Source organism: Tachysurus fulvidraco, chromosome 5 (assembly GCF_022655615.1).
Source record: "Tachysurus fulvidraco isolate hzauxx_2018 chromosome 5, HZAU_PFXX_2.0, whole genome shotgun sequence".
Lineage (NCBI taxonomy): Eukaryota > Metazoa > Chordata > Actinopteri > Siluriformes > Bagridae > Tachysurus > Tachysurus fulvidraco.
Window position 1 is genome coordinate 24,661,547 of NC_062522.1, and position 21,284 is coordinate 24,682,830.

Genomic DNA, 21,284 nt, shown 5'->3' on the forward strand with positions numbered 1-21,284 from the left:
ATAGAAAGAAATAGCAACACTGGCAAGAAGTGTTCTCAGATGTGCAACAAAACAACTGCACAATTTTTTAGAGGCCACAATCTCTTTTTCTAATGCCTCAAATGACAGAGAGGTCTGTGAATTCACACTTTAAATTTCACCTAGATAAAGTGCAAAACAAAATAACCACTACAAGAAGCCAAGTGTTTTTCATGTAGTCTCTTATATTGTCATAGCAAGGTGTCATAAATCATAAATGACAGGGATGTTCCAGTGAATGTTGGTAGCTCTCTGTCTAATATAACAGATAAGTTATGTCTTATGCATTATTATCACTTGCCTTTGGAATGAATATTTATGCAATGTTTTTGGAATATTTGGTCTGACATTGGTTTGGGACTATAATGTAAAAGACTATAAACCTAAAAAGGAGAAAACAAAACCTATGATGTACAAATAGAGGTAGAAATAGCATTTAATATTAGAGATAGAGATATTTAATTTTTAAGATTCTGTCAGTTTAGATGAGGTTACAATATGTGTTGCAGAAAGGATGAGCTCTGGGGCTGCAGACTTTATAATGGAACATCCGCTCCAGCTCAAGATCCTATTAAAACCATGCATTGCAACACTTCATTCTCAAGCATTCAATCCCTGAAATTTAGGCAGGAAGATTTCCATTCAAAGCCCAGATTGTATTTAGTTTATTGTTTGTCATAGAGGATCATCATCCACAATGAACATCTTGTTGATACATATGGCTTGGCCAATTTCCCGGCTGTGTTCTAGTCATTATTGGTGCACATAATGTTCCTTATTATGCTCTAGGCATCAATGTGAGCCTCAGGTCTGGCAGCTAATCTGATAGCAAATGCAATTATTGATGAGACCACAAAGATCACTGCTTAGATTTATACCCTGGGCTGAGTTTGCCCAGCATTTGCTTGTGTCAAAGTCTTTTCCTTCATCTCTCACTTTTAGTGTTGTTCCAATTAAGTTCAAGAAGCTGTCCCCTTTATTAATAGATAAGTAAATAATGGATCCATGTCCTCAGGTTTGACTGTCATGCCTTCTTTGAATCATTGTTTCGTCAGTCAGCTGTGTGGCCTGGTCTTTCTCAGCAATCATTTGAAGACTGGCAGGAAGGAATTAGTGTTGGGTTTATGGTGAACTCAGAATTTGTGCTGACCCATTAGCTCCTCAGGAGCTCTCGGTTGCACAATTATAAACTGTTGTAGAAATGACATTATTTACATTTACATTATTTACTGTCCAGTGCCAACCAAATTATGATGGGTTCCCTTTTGAGCCTGGTTCCTCTCAAGGTTTCTTCCTCATATCATTTCAGGGAGTTGTTCTTTCCCACCTTCCTCTCTGGCTTGCTCATTAGAGTTAGGGATAGATGTCAGATATATACTGTATAGGAACTTAATTTAAAATTTTTATTTTACTTCTTTCTCAGAGAGCTAGTCCAGCCACTGAAGAGTTCAGTGTCAGTCCCAAGCCCAGATAAAATGGAAGGGTTGCCACAGGAAGGGCATTCCACTTAAAACCTTGCTTTAGTTATCTGTTGATTCATTCCTCTAATGTCTAATGTCTAGCCCAGATTGCATTACTATCCTGATAAAGAGAAGATCCTATGTCTTGCATGGCTGTCTTTGCCCTTGAGGTACAATGGAGTGCGCAATTTCATTTTTCCAACTTCACCTCTGAAGTTCTGAGGCAGCTTCAGGCCTTCAATGGCATAAGGAAAAGGCTTGTTTTTGTAATACCACTGCTCTTTATTTTACTTTTGAGTGCCACCATATACACAGTATATAGTAGGAAGTGGTTGAGACGGGTTGGGGGACATTGATTTTGGCAGTTAAATTTGTGTTTAAACTGGCACATAAATTGACCTCATCACAAGGAGGCGATATTACCACAGCTAGCTGAGATTTGCATGGTTTGAATAGCATATTTCTGATTCTCTGACAGTTTATTGAATCCAATGATAAAGGTGATGTTTTTAACTCTGTGTTATGGAAAAACTTTTAAAGTAGTGATGAGGGGTCATATAATTTCCTATGAGTAGGCAGCAAAAAAACTCAGACAGAAGCGTTTACTGAAGATGGAAGCTGGTCTTACCCAATTGGAGAGACTATATAGGGATACTGCAGACATGTCTGTTTTGAATGATGTTATGATACTTAAATATAAATATAATAAGATTACTTTGGATGTGAATAAGATGATAAAAATTAAACAGAAACATTTTGAGATTGGGGACAAAACAAATAAACTGCTAGCAATCTGATGAATTTATCTGCATGCATACGAGCCCCTCAACTGCTGAGCTGATAGGAATGGTACAATTTTGAAAAAACCAAAGGATGCTAATATTCACTTTATGGAATTCTATGTGGATTTGTACAAATCCAAGACATCTGCATGTTTGGAGGCTACTGCAGATTTCCTTCAATCGCTTTCAGGTCTCAAATTAAGTGAAGTGAAATGTTGAATGCTGACATTACTATTCAAGAGATACTGGATGCATTTAATGCCTTCCCTAATGGGAAGGCTCCTGGCCCTGATGAAAAAGAAGTATGCTGGTAAAATCGCACCCGTTGCGAATGTTCAATCACTCATTCTGTACGCAGATATTTCCCTCATTCTCTCTACTCTGACTACATTTCTTTACTGTTTAAGAAAGGCAAGGACGAGACTAACGTGTCTTCCTTTTGTCCAATTGCTCTTCTCAATATCGATATAAAAGTGTTCACCAAAATTCTATATTAAACAAGTGTATTTCATCTATTATCCACCCTAACCAAGTAGGCTTTGTCCCACATAAATTCTCCTTTTTCGACTACATAATCTATTCCAAATTGGTGATTTATTGCTCTAGATGCAGAAAAAAACTTTTGATCATTTTGAATGGAATTACATTTTAACACTTATTATAGAATTTAATTTAGGAGATAGGATTTCTTCTTGGCTCAGTATGTTGGTTTTAACTAATCGTTGATAGATCGCCTCTTTATGCCGACAACGTTCTTTTGTCCAGAGTGTTCTCTCCCCCCTTTTTTGGACTTAATGAACTCAAATGCAAATTTATGCCCATCAGCAACAACACAGATCCAGTTTTAATGCAGAGTCTGCCATTTAAATTTTCTCCGGATGTGATAAAATAACTTGTTGTGGTTGTCCCTAGGAATCCAAAGGATTTATTTAAATTGAATTTTCTCATGCTATTAGACAATTAGAAGTCTGACAAAACCTTAATAAAAAATAAGTAAAATATAAAAATAATGTGCAGTACTGGATTTTGACAAACTGCTACTTGGTTCTTGCCATGCTAGTGAAATGCTAGTAATACTCACCTCATCATTGTACTGGCATTTAATAATATCTCCAAGCTTAATTTTGAACCTGTTGTAGAGAAAAATCAAATACAGTGATATTGACTTTTTTGTCAAGCAAATATAATTTAGTTTAATTTAATTTAACGGCACATAGGTATTCATAGCTAAAAATTTAACCTGACCTCTTCAAACAAAACCACATAATCGCAGGAAAGTGTATTTTGTATTATGTCAATTAGTGGTGGACCATAACTGGGTTTATACTTAATTACTAAAAGAAGTGTATTTATTATTCTTCCATTATGTACAAAAATGGCAATACTATTTGAACTATATTGTTAATGACTACATGTCAGCCACCATTCTTCAACTGTATTGATCCTTTTTCAGGTTGGCCTACAATGTTTCTGAACACTAAATAGGTTAGATTGTTATTTTGTCAACAAATATTGTTCTGTGGTTCACAAAACAGTGTTAGAAAAAAATCAGACATATTTTATGTTAGTTATATGATGTATATATCTACATCTAAGATATAGGTATCTATATCTAAATATATTGGAAAATAAATAATATATAATTGTACAACCATTGTGTTATTTTTAATTAATAAAATAAAAACGTAATTAATGTGTTGTCATGGGTGTTTATACAGTGTCAGTTGGTGTAACCATGCATTTCACTAACCTTCCAAGGAAGTCATCAGAGTCAATATCTTTGTCATAAAGTTCAAACTTAATTTCTAGACTGGGGTCAGGAGTCAGAATCATCTACAAAAATAATTATAAAATCAATAAAAATTCCAAGTAATCATAATCCAGTCTGATGTTCTTTTCTATAGAAAAATCTGCTTTCCTACAACACATTTTTGATATATCATCAGGTATAGCTGGGACTATTCCCTGCCTGAACACCAGAGGGACATTCTGGCAGGCTTTGTTAATCTGTGCCATGTGCCTTTGATTTTTGTAACAAGTGTGTTAGCCCTGCCCTTTCCTTATCTGCCCTGACTCTGCACACCTGTTCCATGTGTTTCAATGATTGTCACCCCTATTTATTTATTTATTTATTTATTTATTTATTTATTTATTTATTTCTTTCTTTCTTTCTTTCTTTCTTTATCCTGGTGTTTGTGTTCCTGTTCCAGTTTCCTTGCGTTTCTAGCCCTTTGTTATTTTTTCCCCTAAATAAACCCCCTTTTATGTTATCCCTGCACTTGGGTTTGTATTTTATCTGTTATTCCCTGACATATATGGCTGAATGGGAGATTCATGGATTAAAAATATAAGAGGATTGTTAACATGAGCAGGAACAGAATGATCTGCCGCTGTTTTAAAACCAAATTGAGACCCTGTCCAGTTTTACTATAATGTTTCTAAAATGTTATTTCTTCTAATAACTTCAAAACTATAACTAAATATTTAAATCCCAATCTATTTATATAAATGTGTATACTTGGCTTACAAAAAAAAAAAATTATTCATGCACATTTGCTAAATTAAACGCCTGGTCTCCAGTCACAATTTAGGCTCATTAATACACATTCTAACATTAAGATTCCATAATTCTTACCTCATACATCTCATTCCAGGTGGGGTTGAGGCTCTCTTTGATCACATGACTTTTAAAGGTTGTAGTCCCAACAGTGATTTTCACATAGGGGTCACTTTTTCCCTTCACCATACCACCCATCATACTGTCCATAGCAACTAAATTCTGAGCCTCCAAAAGGTGAATACGAAGCACCCCCTACAGAGAAAAATCAGTGAAAAACTTGTTTTTTTGAAAAAAGAAAAAAAAAAAAAAAAAAAAGAATAATAATAATAATACTAAGAAGAAGAGGAAGAAGGGATTAATCCCTTTTTTAATCACCTGGTTGCCAAATCCAGGGTAAGAACTTGTATGTTGCGGTAGCACATGGGTTATTTCTGTATTTGCTTTAGCAGCAGGAACAATCGGATGAACCTTTTCATGAGCACTGACAAACACAAAACACAAAACACAGAAAATTGCACTAATTCTTTACCGGTAGGAATCAGTGTGAGACATCTGGTCCTAAAAAACAATCTGCTGATAAATGCACAACAGTGTAAGAAAGGTAATGAGTACACAAATAATGAGTATGTAAATGTCTTCTTCTCACTATATATACACACATGTACACCAGATAGCACTGAGACAAGCCTCACAGCTTCTGGAACATGGAGTCATTTGGAGTGATGAGAACAAAATTAAACTTTATAGTCACAACCATATGTTTGGAGAGGAGTCAACAAGGCCTAAGGCCTATGGTGAAAAGTACACCACTGTAAAGCATGGCAGTGGATCTCTTATGTTTTGGGGCTGTGTGAGCTCCAGTGGCACAGGGAATTTAGTGAAAAATTTTCTCTTGGAGGCTGACTATGATCCAAAGCACGAGGCAAAGTTTACCCTCCAATGGCTACAGCAGAAAACTGTCAAGGTTCTGGAGAGGCCTTCACAGTCTCCTGACCTCAATAACATTGAGCCAATCTGGGAAGATCTGAAACATGCAGTTTATGCATTTTGCCAAGAGGAATGGGCAGCAATACCACCTGAGAAAAATAATGACCTCATGCACAATTATCTTTTAAAAACTGCATGCCATCATTGATGCTAAAGAGGGCAATACATGATACTAAAAGGTATGCAAACTTTGGAACAGGGATTATTCCCGTATTTTCTTTTTTGTTATGTTTTGTTGGAGGTTTGTGCCATTCTGTCATGCCTTAAATACTTACTTGAGTCCTACAAGAAATAAAATAGATTTTTGTTTTTCCTTCTCACTCATGTTTTCTTTAAAAAATGGTACACATCTTGCAAATTCTCAGAAGGAATGCACAACTGTATATATATACTCCCCATTTCTAATGGGTCCATGCTGCATATGCTATCCGGTAAAAATAGATGCTAATATTAGAACATTCAAAGAGCAAATGAGAGCAGATAAAATGCTTAACTAGCCTGCTATCTTTAAATGTATATACTAGGCAATTATCATTTCTTCATGACAGTTCCCTCACAGAAAAAAAAGAACGATGACAAACGAGATGAAATCTCTGGTAGAGTCTCTCTGAACTCACTTATCAGCTGTTTTGTCCAAGTTTTGCTCATCATTGGCTGTGCTTGCTGTCTCCTTTACTGTGATTGGTTTCACAGGCTTACTGGCTCCACCAACTGTGGATGCTTTACTCAATTCCTGTAAACATAGTAGAAGCCAAGGTTTGCAAAATTTCATATATACTTGTGCTATAATTTCATATATACTCTCTCACACACAGTACACACCTTTGCCTCAGGTCCTGTGTCATGACTGATATCTGATGCTGGTACTTTTTGTGTGTCTTCAGAAAGTGATACAGCTACTGGTACTGTAAAAGCCACTAGTTCATTAAGCCTGATGAAAGAAGACACATATCATACATGTGCTTATTAGTTATTATGTAAGCATAACAAACATTTCAACAAACATACATTACATAAGTTCATAATGTATTTTGTTTCTATTGCTGGTTTATTTGGGTGAATAAATGGGCTGCGCTGTGGATATGCGCTGGTTATTGACAAACCATACAAATTGGCAAACTATTAATACATTTTTGGATGAAGTCATATTTTATAAAAAAAACATCACTATGTGCTTGACTTTGTGAGTCAGTGTATAGGCACTTCCTGTGTATTTGCACATCCGGAAAGGCAAGCTATGCTCAAAAACAAAACCTGTAAAGTGCATCCCTGCTCTTGTCATTACATTATATTGTTATATTATACAGTTATATTATACATGTTGTTATGTTATATTTATACCATGCTATGTTAGAAAGGACCACAAAGTGCCTGAAAGTGACTGCAATGTCATGCAATGACCACTGTCTAAGTATCTGTATACAAGACTCTGTATGTAAAAACCCTACTATATACTGTATCTAAACAAATAAACACAAAAATAAACTCCTAAATATGTCATATAATTTTGTCTAGGGTATGATGAAATATAACTCGTGCACCAATTTATTGGGTGTGACTAAAGTTTAAGGCATTTAGGGTGCTTTGTGACATTTTGTGTTTAAAAAATCATATTTAAGTAAAACTAAAAATTGTCCCTGTATGTTCAAGCTCAACATATCACAGTGAGTATTTTTTTATCCTGTCCATGAATATGCTAATAATTCTAGGGAGGTACCTTGGTGTTGGCTTGGTGTCTTGTTTGATCTCTTTACTTGCTGTTGGCAACAACTGCTCAGCACTGATTGGTGTTTTCCCTCCGCTTTGCCCACCAGAAGTACTGCTTGCACCCATTGACTTTTCTGCAGGGTCTTCAGACTTTTCAGTTTTTCCAATAGGTTTTTTCACTGGATTTTCAACAGTCATTTCAATAGACTTTTCAGGACGTTTTTCTGTAGGTACTTTTTTCTCCATCTTTGATGCCAAAATCTGAAACCCAAAACAAAATTGTATAGATGCTAAATACACACAGAAATTACTTAAGACTGGAAAAAGTATATATGGAACACTGAGTATAAGGATACACCCTGGATAGAATGCCATAAACACTATGCACACACATTCACACCTTTGAACAATTTATCTTAGCTAATCCCAAAAAGCCATCAAAACCAGATAACCTAGAGGAAGCCAGCATAAACACAGGAAGAACATGCACAGAATCTATAACCAGAAAAATAGTGAGCAGGATTGAACCAGGACCATGGAGCTATAAGGCAGCAATGCTACCCAAGTTGTCACTGTGTAAACATTTTAATGATTATGTCATCCTCACTCCAGGTGTCATGTCAACATTTATAGATGCAGACAATTCCAGTATACAGAATGTTCTATACATTTCAATGCATTTTTTACCTTGAGCTGTGCTCTGAGTAGGATTTGACTTTCAGGAGATGCCCCATCCAGATTTTGCCACTGGTCCAGCAGCAGCTCTTTCTTTGACAGAAGCTCTTTAACTGGAAGTACCAGGGAACCCAGTGGTTGATCCCACCCACTGGAGAGCTGAGAAGGGAAAAAAGAAAAAGGAAAAGATAACTTTTCATATTCTTTGTCTATAGAATCTAACATGCAAGAGAAATTACAAATTACCTTAATAATAAGAATGTCTTCTCGAGGATTATGAATCAGGAAGTGGAAAACCTCACCCCAATGAGGAGATGTAGATCGATCGCACAACTTTGTGATATAACAAATGTTAGTTAAAATATACAATAAACATTCCTTTAAATTTAATATTTAAAAATAAGTCAAGACCTACCTTGGTTTTTTTAGAGATTCCACTGACTACAATCTCTGCTCCAGCTTTAGGCTCCTTCCCACCCTTCACCATCTACACACATACACATTATGAAACTGAACTGAGTCAACTATCCATGCAAATCTACCCATCTTCTGTAAATTTTAGTTAATGAACAGTGCTGTGCAAAAGTTTTATGCAGATGTGAAAAAAATGCTATGAATGCTTTTAAAAATAAAAATGTTCATATTTTATTTTTCTCTATTAACAAATAAAAATTAAATGAACAGAAGAGAAATCCAAAGAAATTAATACTTGGTGTGAACACTTTTTGCCGCCAAAACAATTCTTGTAGATACACTTGCACACAGTTATTTAAGAAACCCGGCAGACTGGTTGTTCCCTACTACCCACAGATATTCTGTGTCTTTAGGCTGCCTCCAATCGTTTTGTCTCTTTATGTAATAAGAGGCAGACACGATGCTGTTTAGATTAGAGCAAACCCTCTCTTCCAGTACACATTGTTCTTCCCTATGCTGAAAGTAGTTATTAATTACATTCGCTATATGTTTCGGGACATTGGGCTACTGCATAATAAATCTGAAATCTTTTCTGAAATATCACACACACGCACTTGATCATTCACTCAATCACTCTTTTGCATATTCTTTTAATTGCTGTTTTGCACATTAATTCAATTGTTATTTTGCACACAACATTTCAATACCTTATCCAATTGCTGCTTTAACAGAAGTGTATATATGCTTGCAAGAACCTTGTGTTTACAACCCTACTTTGCACAATGTTTATGACCTTATACTTTTGCACAATGTTCTGTACAACATACAGAATGCATACTTGTTCTATGTAGCTCTGTTTTATTTTATGTAGCAGCTCAATTACCTCCCCATTGTCCTTGGGGCTGCAAAATCCCATTAATTCCCAACAAAACTTTCACTAAGAGCTGCATTTAAACCTTGTCCACCCCGGAGGAACAATTCTGGGTCAGTTCTGATGACATCCTTGACCCACCACTAATCACAGTATTTTATCAGTCTCATCCCAATCATCCAGCGCCCAGACCCCAGCGCTTCCCCAGGAAAAGAACACTGAGAGGTGTTCCTAGAGGGGAGTTCTGTTCCAATCTTACAACCATTGAGTTCTGAGTCTTCAGTTTCACAAGTTCACTTCCGAGTTTTGTGCAAGTGTACAAAGTGTGCAAGATGCTGGCTTGAAGCCAAAGGGTAGCCACACCAAATATTGATTTGATTTAGATTTGTCTTCTGTTTGTTCATTTTGCATTTTGTAAATTGATAAAAATAAACAATTACAATATACATATTTTTGAAAGAATTCTTTACAGCATATTGTTTTACCTGCCTAAAGCTTCTGCAAAGAACTGTATATAAAATCATCAAATACTTTATTAGGAACACTCAACTAATACTAGTAAGAACATGACTTTGGTATCAAAAGAAAGCTTAAAATTCTCTTTGATATAGATTCTACAAGCTGGTGCATACATTCCTTTGAGATTTAGGTCAATGTTGTCATTACAGAATCACGAAATTCCTGAAGACTTTCTTGATGTGAATCTACTATTTTACCATATCCCAAAGGAGTCAGAAATGATGACCAAGCAGGCCAGTGAAGTGAAAGTAATAAGGTTTAAGACAACTTTTTCTTGGGACATTATGCATTATAATGGGTACATTTCCCCAATTATTTGTGTCTGTGGTTTATATTTATCCAAAGACAAAAGTGGCTACTGAATACATTGAGAAGAGCATATTGATACCTCATTATTCAGTCATTATCCCCTGAGGCCCTGATTCTTATTAGGGGTAATTTTATCAACAGTGAACTATGACACACACACACACACACACACACACACACACACACACACACACACACACACACACACACACACACACACACACACACACACATACACACACACACACACACCCACCCAGCACAACTAAAGATATACGTACTGATATATACAATTGTAATTGTAACTATAACACTAGCTGAAGTACATTTATTGCAGACAAATCTAAATTATTGTAAAGTTATAAGTATTTAGGTAATATAGGTAATAACAAATACCATTTTGAAATGATCACAGAGAAACTGTGCAAAATAAGTCAACTCTTTTGTCTGGGAAAATTAGCTGTGTGTGTGGGTGGGTGGGTGTGTATGTGCGTGTATGAATTTAACTCACCGGCAGTGCGTGAGCTTTCTCAATTAGAACAAACAGCAATGCCGCAGAGGGTGAGGCTTTATTCTCATAGGAGATGGACTGTAACTGCAATGCCTAAAAATATATAAATGAAGTTGAAATGTCAAATAAAAGTTTATGTATAACTATAATTATGTGTAAACCTTTAAATTCCATATGTACCTGTTGTAGTTTATCTGGCTCTGTCACTGTGGGAAGCCACTCCAGAACTAGATGAAGGCTTCCATGTTTAACATCATCCAGAGTAAACCACTGAGAAACAACAAAAACATGGCATAAACAATCAAGTGAAATATTGATGCTTTCTTAAGTGAAATTGAAAGCTAGTTCATGACACCAAATATACATGAGTAAAATGAATATGAAGGTGTTCCAAATAAAATGGACGAGTCTGTGTGTCTATTATGTATATAAAAACCTCTATACGCTCCTGTTAAAATTTCTGATGTCTAAAAAGATGTATAATTTCAGATCTTTTTCCAATTTTATCATCTTATAATTGTCTTATTGTCTATAAAATGTATAAAAATGTTCTATGTAAAATGTTTATTTCTACAAATAGAATTAAAAAAAAAAACAAATAGAAATGTTCTAGGGATTTTTTTTAAATGACTATAATCTGGTTTCATAAGTGTAGAAACAATTTTATTAAAGGGGTGTGTGTCATTGGGAGTTCAGAATAAACCAATGACATTCATTCAGGTTCAAACATATTTAGCATAAACCCAAAATCAATTAAGTGATTTAAATGAACTATAAATACAGTTCAGCTGTTTCCGTAGAACTTTCTTTCTAATCTTTGTTTCATCTGACTGCTAAAGCCATGGTCTGGAAGCTTTCAAATCATGTACATAATTGTCATGCTCAAATCAAGATTGCTGCTCAATGATATCAGAAAAGTCAGAATCAAAACTTATAATGGAGGCTGTCAAGAGACCACCAATAATATTAAAGGTGCTGAAAGGATATTTAGCAAGTACTGGTCCCTATTTGCATGTAAAAACTAACTCTCATATTTTTAACATGTCTGTGCTATCTGATAGGATGGATAGACAGTTCTTTCTCATGAAAAGAAAACATCCAAGCCCACTGAAATTTTCCCAAAACATCACCTTAACTATGTGTCATAATGTTATTATCTGATGAGTTCAAGGTAGAAAGTTTTAGGCATAATTATTTGGTGCAAAACAGCTTATCATTTTAAACATTATGATATCCACAATGAAGCATGGTGGTGGAAGCATCTTGATATGGGGCTGCTTCTCGTCAGGTTGAACTTGGGTTCTAATTAAGATCTACACATCTATTGTGACAAAAAACACAGGCATCTAACTGCTGAAGATAAATACATTTCACCTTAAAACTGGATAACAACCCTAAGCACAAATAAATGTCAATAAAGAAATTAAATCACAAGAAGCTCAAAGTTTTGGAATGGCACAGACAAAACCCAGATCTAAATCTAAATCAACTGTTGAATGACTTGAATAGTAATGTACATAAACAAGCAATTTAATAAATCAGTGTTTTTTCAATAGTGTGAAATAAAATTGCTAAATAAAAGTTATAAGTTATATAACTTGTATAAGTTAAAAACAAGCAGAAATGGATTATAAGCAAAAAGGTTTATCTAAGTTTAATTTTTTTGACAAACCTTCAATTTTTTCTGGTGTGAGTAGATTTAGAGTAGATATATTTTTAGATTAGATTAGATTAGATTAGATTAGATTAGATTAGATTGAACTTCATTGTCATTGTGCTGAGTACAAGTACAGGACCAATGAAATGCGGTTAGCAAAGTGTGCAAAGACAACAAGACTTAGGTCAGGTAAGACCTTATGATGTAGTGAAGCAGAGATTTTATTATGGAATCTGTACTATTGAAATTAAGAAAATAACCAATAAGTCAGTTATAACATTAACAATACAATTAAAGGTTTACCTGGTCAATGTATTGAGCTTGAATGATATCACACAAGTTGATGTTGACCCTGTTAAAAAATGTAATAAAGACATAGTTTACAATTCTACACATAGAGCTCCTGTGAATAGTTTTTATAAATGGTAATTATAGTATACATACCTTCCTAGAAAATCATCTTTATCAATGTCCTTATCAAACACATCTATAAAGACTTCTGAAGCTGTCTCCGGGGCCAAAACCAGCTACAAGAATCATTGGAATACTTATTGTTAGACATGACCATATAAATTTTCTTTTGTCATAAATGAAATTCTGTTATTTAGTATCCATAGTATTCATTTAGTAACCATATCCAGAACACAGTCTGTTTACCTCATACATTTCATTCCAGGAGGGATCTCGATTCTCCTTAATGACATGACTTTTAAATATGTTGCTTCCAATGTTGATCTTAACATAGGGATCGCTTTTCCCCTTCACCATGCCACCCATAAGGTTGTCTTTCGCAATCAAATTCTGAGCTTCCAGTAGGTGGATACGCAGTACACCCTACAGAGTTTAAAAATAAAGAAAGATGGAAAAATGGAAAAAACAACTAAGCAGGGATTTTTCCATGACATGTAAGATTTTTGACATGTAAGCAGACAAATTCATGAAGTTTAAACATCATTAACACAAAGTGAAAGGCTTTGTGTGCTTGCAAATCAGAATACCTCAAACTCTCTTTTAATCATAATCTTATCTAATATTTTAATAATAAGCACACCCACTAAAACTGTTCCACACACTTAAATAAGCTCACACTCTCTATTAATAATACTGTTTAAACAATAATAGTCAAATGGTTTAATGTGTAAGGAGTATAATTTAGGCTTTTTTTATTACTATAGCCATAAAGCAGGGTATAAGTAGGATTTTACTGATACTACTGCTGTTATGCTGATACTACTGGCTTATACTTATTAAAGTTGAGGGAGATCTTAAACCCATCCGTGACAGGAATACAGTACACTCTGGATAGACCACTATTACAGGGCACCACGTACATTTACATTGACAAACTTATTCACATCTAGAATCTGTAAGGGTGGTAACTCTATTCACTGCACTACCACAATACCCAGCAAATCTTTTAAAACTGCTTCATACATATTAAGATAAAAATTCAGATGAATAGTTAAAATGTAAAAAGATAAAAATGTAAGACTGTTTTTTTCACAATTTTATATATATATATATATATAAATATTTATATTTTGCAAAAATTTGACAGCAAGCCCTTATTTTATCTTGTAGTTAATTGGTGCGAGAGTAGAGGATGCAGAGGATAAAGTTAGGTGGAAACAGATGATTCACTGTGGTGACCCCTAACGGGAAAAGCTGAAAGTAGGAGAAGACATGAATGTTTAAAAATAACTAGACTGCACTGACTACAATGCCTTTTTTAAAATTTTAATAAATCATACATTTGAATGAGCTTTTTGAGTTACTGAAACAATGACTTATAATATCTATATATCTATAATATAAAGAGTACTAGTATCACCTACAGTACTTGTTTAATGGTGTAACTTAAAGAAAGGGTAATGTGCGTAGCAGTGCATTCAAGCAAAGCTGCATTTTTAGATGTTCAAGTGATATGACCTTTTATAGGGATCTTGGATTCAATCATATGTTCACCCCAGTGTTGCTGGCTACCAAAATGTATATTTAAAGAGAGCTTATATCCACAATAAATAGTTCTCTGTTTTGTTGAAGTCACCAGTAGGAAATGGCAGTTTTCAGATAACTTTTAAGTTTGGCATCTTGTGTTTACTCATAAGAAGATGCATTAAAGTAGTACAAGGACATTTATTTTGGAATAATAAGACATCCACATTTCAGTGGTGTGTTGAGAATCAAACACACAATGTAGATGCTGATAGAGGGTTCATTATATTGATGCCATTAGAGGAGAATCTCTCTGGAGATGTCTGTTTTAGCTCATGTGTCCCTGGAAGGTTGATATTGCAAGAAATTACAGCTTGTATGCACCCAGTCTCCACTCCAAGATTACACGTCAGAAAGAGCTCATTTACAAAAAGACTTAAATGTCATTAGACAATACTTTTAGAACTCTAAATGAATAACCTTCATCAATTGTTAGTATGGGAGCAGTAGCAGTACCATGGACCATCACTAAACAAAGGGTATATGTGACTGTGATTTTCATGTAAACAATAGTATCACCTGACAATCTGGGTGATAACAGCTATAGCAATACCAAGCCAAGGTAAATAAAAAAAACATGTATTTTTTTCTTACAATGGTAAATGTTTGTCAATTTTCACAGTGTCTCATAACTTAGACCAGGTTTTTTGAGATCAATACTGCATATTGTATTTCATTTTCAAATTTCTCTTGCCTTTTGACACATGCCCTTTCTTTTGTGTTCTCTTCATCAGTCCTTGTTTGAAGCACTATAAAAATTTCCTGCCACTTTGCCTTACCTCAGTTCCAAAGCTGGGATGTGGGCTGGTATGTGGATTCTGATCAATAAAGGAAATGTCCTCTGTAGGTTTTTCACTCTCCTTCTCTTTCTTATCCTCTGTTTCCTTTCCATTCTTACCAGGAGCAGTTACAGAAGAGGTTATAGTGATTGGATCTAACAGCTCACTTGACCTTAGAATTAAACAAATAAAACAAACAAACAAACACACACACACACACACACACACACACACACACACACACACACACACACACACACACACACACACACACACACACACACACACACACACACACACACACACACACACACACACACACACACACACTAAATGCTACAATTCTTAATTGTGTATGACTCCAATAGTAATTTGAATTGGGGGTGGGGTGGGTGGGGTCGGTGCCGTAGTTTGCGAGCAGATCTCACTTTTGAACCAGCTCTTTCTGCTGTTTGCCCTCATCTGCAAAGGTCTTCGTTTCAGAAGTATTTTTGTCCTCTGTGGAGCCCTCTGTCACTTTCGGGCACAGGATCTAAGACGTTAAACATTAAAATAAATATTTTTTAAACCCCCACTAGATAGATAGATAGATAGATAGATAGATAGATAGATAGATAGATAGATAGATAGATAGATAGATAGATAGATAGATAGATAGATAGATAGATAGATAGATAGATAGATAGATAGATTGATTGATTGATTGATTGATTGATTGATTATACCTTAAGCTGTGCCCTCAGTAGGATCTGACTCTGAGGTGAAGCTCCATCCAAATTAAGCCATTGGTCCAGCAGCAAATTTGACTGGGAGAGGAGATCTCTAACAGGAATCACCACAGAGCCAAGTGGGAAATCCCAGCAATGTGTCAACTATAAACGAGAATTCAACATAAAACAGTGATTAATGCACATCTCCGCATGATACTGGTTCCACAAGGCATCACTACGACAGCCAAAAAATTAATCTGCAATTAGTATTCATTATAAATATTAAAGACATTAAATCTTAATATAAAACAACTGATTTGCACAGTATGGCCAAATGTACAGGGGTTAGATAAAACCAAAACAATGGCCAATATACTGTTGGAGGTTTCACCTTTATTGGGTGGACTGGTGGCTAGACTTCATATAGCACAGTTTTACATACAATCCACACAGATAACTGAAGGAGACACTGAAGGAGACATATTTTTCATCTGCATCTTGCTGGCACTTATATGACCAGAACAGTCACCATACCACCATGAAGGACCAACCACATCCAACAGGAGTAACTGTCATGGAGGAGGTAGTTGTCTGAAAGGAATGTCTGGGTACCTACCTGGATTGCATACATGATGGAATGCAAAATGCAAATATAACCAGGAAAAATTGTCTTTGTTCATCTCTGAGTCAATCCAATGTCCTTTGTGGCTTTCTTTTTTTCACCAACCACTCTAGGGCTGGATGCCATTGAGCAAATATAACTGAGGTTCTGTACGCTGTCTGTAAGCTTTCCCCGATATCTTTGAACACCATACCAACAGTCAAGCATGGTGGAGGATCCATAATGCTGTGGGGCTCTGCTTTGCTGCATATGGTACTGGAGGCCTTGAACGTATCACAGGCATCATGAAATCAAAAGATTATCAAGCAATTCTAGAGCGAAATGTCTTGCCCAGTGTAAGGAAACTTGGTTTGAGGCGAAGATCATGGGTCCTCCAGCAAGATAAAGACCCAAAGCACACCTCCAAAAGCACGCAGGAATGGTTGAAAGGGAAAAAATGGACTGTTTTAAAATAGCCAGCAATGACCTGATCTCAATCCAATTGAAAATCTTTGGGGGGAGCTGAAATCTGCCATTGGAGAAAGGAACCCTGCAAATGTTCAAGAGCTTGAGCATATTGCAAAGGACATGTGGGAGAAAATACCACCCGAGAAGAAATACCACCCTTATGGATGGATATAAGAAACGTTTGGAGGCTGTCATTGCTGGCAAAGGGTGTGCAACCAAATGTTAGGTAGGGGTGCCAATATTAGTGCATATATATATATATATATATATATATATATATATATATATATATATTTATATATATATGCACAATTATTGGCACCCCTCCTTAATATTTGGTTGCACAATACTCTAATACACTATACTTATAGTGATGTTAAACTGAAGGTCACAGTGGATTATGGGGGAAAAGAAAACTGTTACATTGAATACCCCGATTTTACTACCAATAAAGAAATATAGATTCTGTATGTTTTTACATTACTGGATCGGACAGAGTATATTTCTATACCTTCAAAATAAGTTCCTCCTTCTTGGGGTCATGAACCAGAAAATGAAAGGCCTCATTCCACTGTGGTGAGCTGGTACGGTCACATACCTTTAATTATAGCAAAACCAGAGATGAGACTTTGCTCAAAAAATTGGTTTTATGAAATCGTAATCTTTAATGATAAAAGCATCTAAATAATAATATCTAGTTAATTAAGTAAGATACCATGGCTTTTGTCAATCACATAGTATTAATATATTAGCACAATATGTTATTAATTATAAACATATAAATAATAAACAAATATATATTTTAGAACAAAGAAACTGTTAAATGAGATCTTACTGGCAATATTTACATTTAATATACAGATTATTTAAGACACACTGAAAATAGGCATGATCTATATATATAAGTTCCCACCGTTGTTTTGTGTGTGGTCCCTCCAAGAACAAGTTCAGCACCAACCTTAGGCTCTTTGCCACTCTTCTTTAACTACAAACACAGAGACACACACAGACACATACAGATTTACATCAACGAACATCAAGTTCATGTGATTGTTGTCTAAATATTATTACTTTATGAATGTTTAGTTCAGATAGAGTCTCAGCACAAAAGTTGTAGACCGTTGTAGAAATTTCAGTCTCATACTCAATATTATATATTTTCCTGGCAACCTGTTCAGATCTCAAATGTTTTCTTTAGCAATGGCTTTAGAGCAGGGTTTTTTGTTTTTTTTTCCAGTTTTCAGGGCATTTAAAACAAGTATTGCTCAAAAACTCAGATTGGGAGGTAGGGTCAATGCATGCTCACAATGCAGGCTCCATTTGTAACATTTCTATTTTAATAAAATAAACTAAATTAAAGTAGAAACTACAAGAACTAAAATGAAAATATGGCAACAATTAGACTATACCAGTAGACTAATTTTAATAACACTAGTAGTTACATATTGCAAAACATACTGCGTTTACACCATGGATAGCCTCTGTTCTGATCATCACGTTTGTTTCTCATAAATATTATTGTTTTAATTTAGGTGGAGTTTACCTACATTGTGCAGGCTCCAGTCACATCTCTCTACACTCTATACTCCAGGCTTTCAGGACTGGTTTATAATTGTGCATTAAAGCATGTTTTTATGTCTGTCTTGAAATGCAGACCTGTATTGACTGACTCACATGCTGTTCTCCTAGAAAGGTAATTATGCAATCTCATGTCTTTACAGTACCTGTACTGTAGTGAACACTGCTTTGGTTGGTGAGGAAGTGTGTCCTTGTTATATGCTTGGAAACACTGTGATGAGACATTATGGCCCTTCAAGTCTACTCTGAATGGTTGTATATCATCTGTAGCAGAGAGGGTTAAGGGCCCAAGAGTGGCAGCTTGGTGGTGCTGGGTTTGAACCCTAGCCTACCACACAACCCAGAGCCTTAACCATTTGAGTTACTACAGCTCAAATAGTTGTTCTTGTGGCTCAGAAATGTTTATCTGTATACATTGAATTTACAGAATTGTTTTAATAAAAAAAAAAAAAAAGATTAAGATCATGTTGAATAAGTTGTTAAGATGAGTGTTAGTGAATTGATATGTTAACTCACAGGGACATCATGGGCAGCCTCCAAATATACAAACAACAGGGCCACAGAAGGTAATGCCTTGTTCATATACGAGCTCTTAGACCGGTAATGCAACACCTGCAAAGAGAATTAATAAGGGCAGAATTCATGTTAGCTTTACGAATAATGCTGACTAGCTGATGTAACATTTTATGTTAGAGTAAGAAAAGTCTTCTTACCTGTTCCAGTTTATCTGCCTTTGTTTCTCTGTTCAGCCACTCCAGAGCCAGATGAACATGGCCATGTTTTACATCACTCAGAGTAAACCACTGAGATAGAAAGCACAATCAGTAAAGGCATTAGTCAGGTCAAAAACCATTTCTGAACTGAGATTTGTTTCATTTTTGCACATAAGGGTAAGTTTCATTAAGTTTCATTTTTGCACATTTTAAAGTGATTTTAATGTCTGGTTACATTAAAAATGAGAGAAAATTGCATTTAAAGATACCACAGGAGCCTCTCAGATATTTTAACTGCTGTGTCTGTTTCACTATGTAGCTATCCAAAAATGTTTACTGTCTTTATGTAATCACTGCATTTGTTAAAAGGTTAAAAATAAAAACATTTTTTAGCTACATTAAAAAGTAAATAAAAACATCCCCCCTTTTGTTTTGGTGAAATATATTTAGGATTTTGTAAAATCTATAAAAAATAAATAAACAAAAATTTAAAATTCCACCACAGCTAGACATTATTTAATGCTAATATACATGTGCCTTAATAATGTATTAACCCTTGTATGTTGTTCCTGATTTTTGTTACTCAGCCATTTGCCCTTTACTTTTATTACATCACATTTTTTAAATTAAAGTGCTTCTCATTTTTTGTTGTTTTTTAATAAAATGTAATTTAAAAAAGAAAATCAAATTTAATCAAGCTATGAGTGGGGAAAAAATCAACAAATTTGCAAGGAAGCAAAGTTTTTCAAAACTATTGATGTTTATGAATATGGGTCCCACAGACCCGAACAACATTCAAGGGTTAAATATTAACATGATGATCAGCAAATACTCACCTCATCCATATGTTTGGTTTTAATAATGTCACTTAGTTTAATCTTTAATCTGGAAGCAAAACATTAACATTAACCAAAACCATGATAACCATTGTGTGAACAAAGTTAAACCGAAACTCAGCTATGATTTTAGTGCATCACCTGCCCATGAAGTCATCTTTCATGTCCATGTCTTTATCAAATACCTCTAATGTTAAGTCTTGACCAGGGAGATCTGTCAAAACCACCTAAAATAGAAATTCGTGGAAAAGTAACGATAATACAAGAGAAATAACGATAAGCATCCTAGACTAGTGCAGGCTAACACATTCCAACATTTCTACCTCAAACATCTCATTCCAGGTGGGGTTGAGATTTTCCTTAACCACAAGACTTTTAAAGGTGCTTCCACCAATATTAATGACGACATAGGGATCACTCTTCCCCTTCACCATGCCTCCCATCAAGTTGTCCTTGGGTATCAAATTTTTCCCCTCCATCAGGTGAATACGCAGCACCCCCTACAGAGAAGAATCATGAGCAAAATAGAATAAACAATGCTTCAAATCTGAAAAAACTGTTGTCTTTTTGGTTTACCTCAGTGGCAAAACTGTCATCAGTGGAGGTATGTTGAGGTCTTGCAGAAACTGGATCACTCGAGAGAAGAGAGGAGGATAAAGCACTTTCATCAATCCAGAGCACCTTAAACACAAAATACCACCAGAACCATTATACATTAAAGTCAAATTTAATTTAATTTAATTTGCAACAAACACATTATATCAGTTGCACACAGCACAAATGTCATATTTATTTATTGAATCCAAAATATAGTGTATCTGGAAAGTATTCACAGCACTTAACTTCTTCAACATTTTGTTACAGCCTTATTCGAATATAGATTAAATTCATTCTTTTTCTTAGAATTCTAAAAACAATACCCCATAATGACAATATGAAAGAATTTTGTATGAAATCGTTGCAAATGTATTAAATCTTTGTTTCAGGAAGTCCTTGAGTAGAACAGCTAGATCCTAGACTTGAACCAGATTGAACCTGGAGAGATCTGAAAATGGTCGCTGACGATACCTATCCAACCTGATCGAGCTTGAGAGGTCCTGCAAAGAAGAATGGGAGAAACTGCCTAAAAATAGG

The 21,284-nt window shown here is 35.2% G+C and overlaps 1 protein-coding gene across 1 annotated transcript in view; it reads right to left on the reverse strand.

Moving 5' to 3' along the window:
* esyt1b (extended synaptotagmin-like protein 1b) overlaps positions 1-21,284 on the reverse strand; it is a 49,623-nt gene that overhangs the window by 8,087 nt on the left and 20,252 nt on the right. The window contains exons 17-42 of the mRNA XM_027147142.2: positions 20,727-20,831; positions 20,474-20,650; positions 20,292-20,377; positions 20,151-20,199; positions 19,315-19,404; positions 19,118-19,213; positions 17,937-18,008; positions 17,535-17,621; positions 15,970-16,116; positions 15,673-15,776; positions 15,245-15,416; positions 13,128-13,304; positions 12,915-12,997; positions 12,774-12,822; positions 10,994-11,083; positions 10,814-10,906; positions 8,605-8,676; positions 8,436-8,522; positions 8,202-8,348; positions 7,525-7,775; positions 6,630-6,738; positions 6,425-6,540; positions 5,196-5,301; positions 4,896-5,072; positions 4,011-4,093; positions 3,342-3,390 (exon numbers count right to left, since the gene is read on the reverse strand). Of these exons, the coding sequence (XP_027002943.2) occupies positions 3,342-3,390; positions 4,011-4,093; positions 4,896-5,072; positions 5,196-5,301; positions 6,425-6,540; positions 6,630-6,738; positions 7,525-7,775; positions 8,202-8,348; positions 8,436-8,522; positions 8,605-8,676; positions 10,814-10,906; positions 10,994-11,083; positions 12,774-12,822; positions 12,915-12,997; positions 13,128-13,304; positions 15,245-15,416; positions 15,673-15,776; positions 15,970-16,116; positions 17,535-17,621; positions 17,937-18,008; positions 19,118-19,213; positions 19,315-19,404; positions 20,151-20,199; positions 20,292-20,377; positions 20,474-20,650; positions 20,727-20,831 (2,874 nt within the window). The remainder of the gene's footprint in view (positions 1-3,341; positions 3,391-4,010; positions 4,094-4,895; positions 5,073-5,195; positions 5,302-6,424; positions 6,541-6,629; positions 6,739-7,524; positions 7,776-8,201; positions 8,349-8,435; positions 8,523-8,604; positions 8,677-10,813; positions 10,907-10,993; positions 11,084-12,773; positions 12,823-12,914; positions 12,998-13,127; positions 13,305-15,244; positions 15,417-15,672; positions 15,777-15,969; positions 16,117-17,534; positions 17,622-17,936; positions 18,009-19,117; positions 19,214-19,314; positions 19,405-20,150; positions 20,200-20,291; positions 20,378-20,473; positions 20,651-20,726; positions 20,832-21,284) is intronic.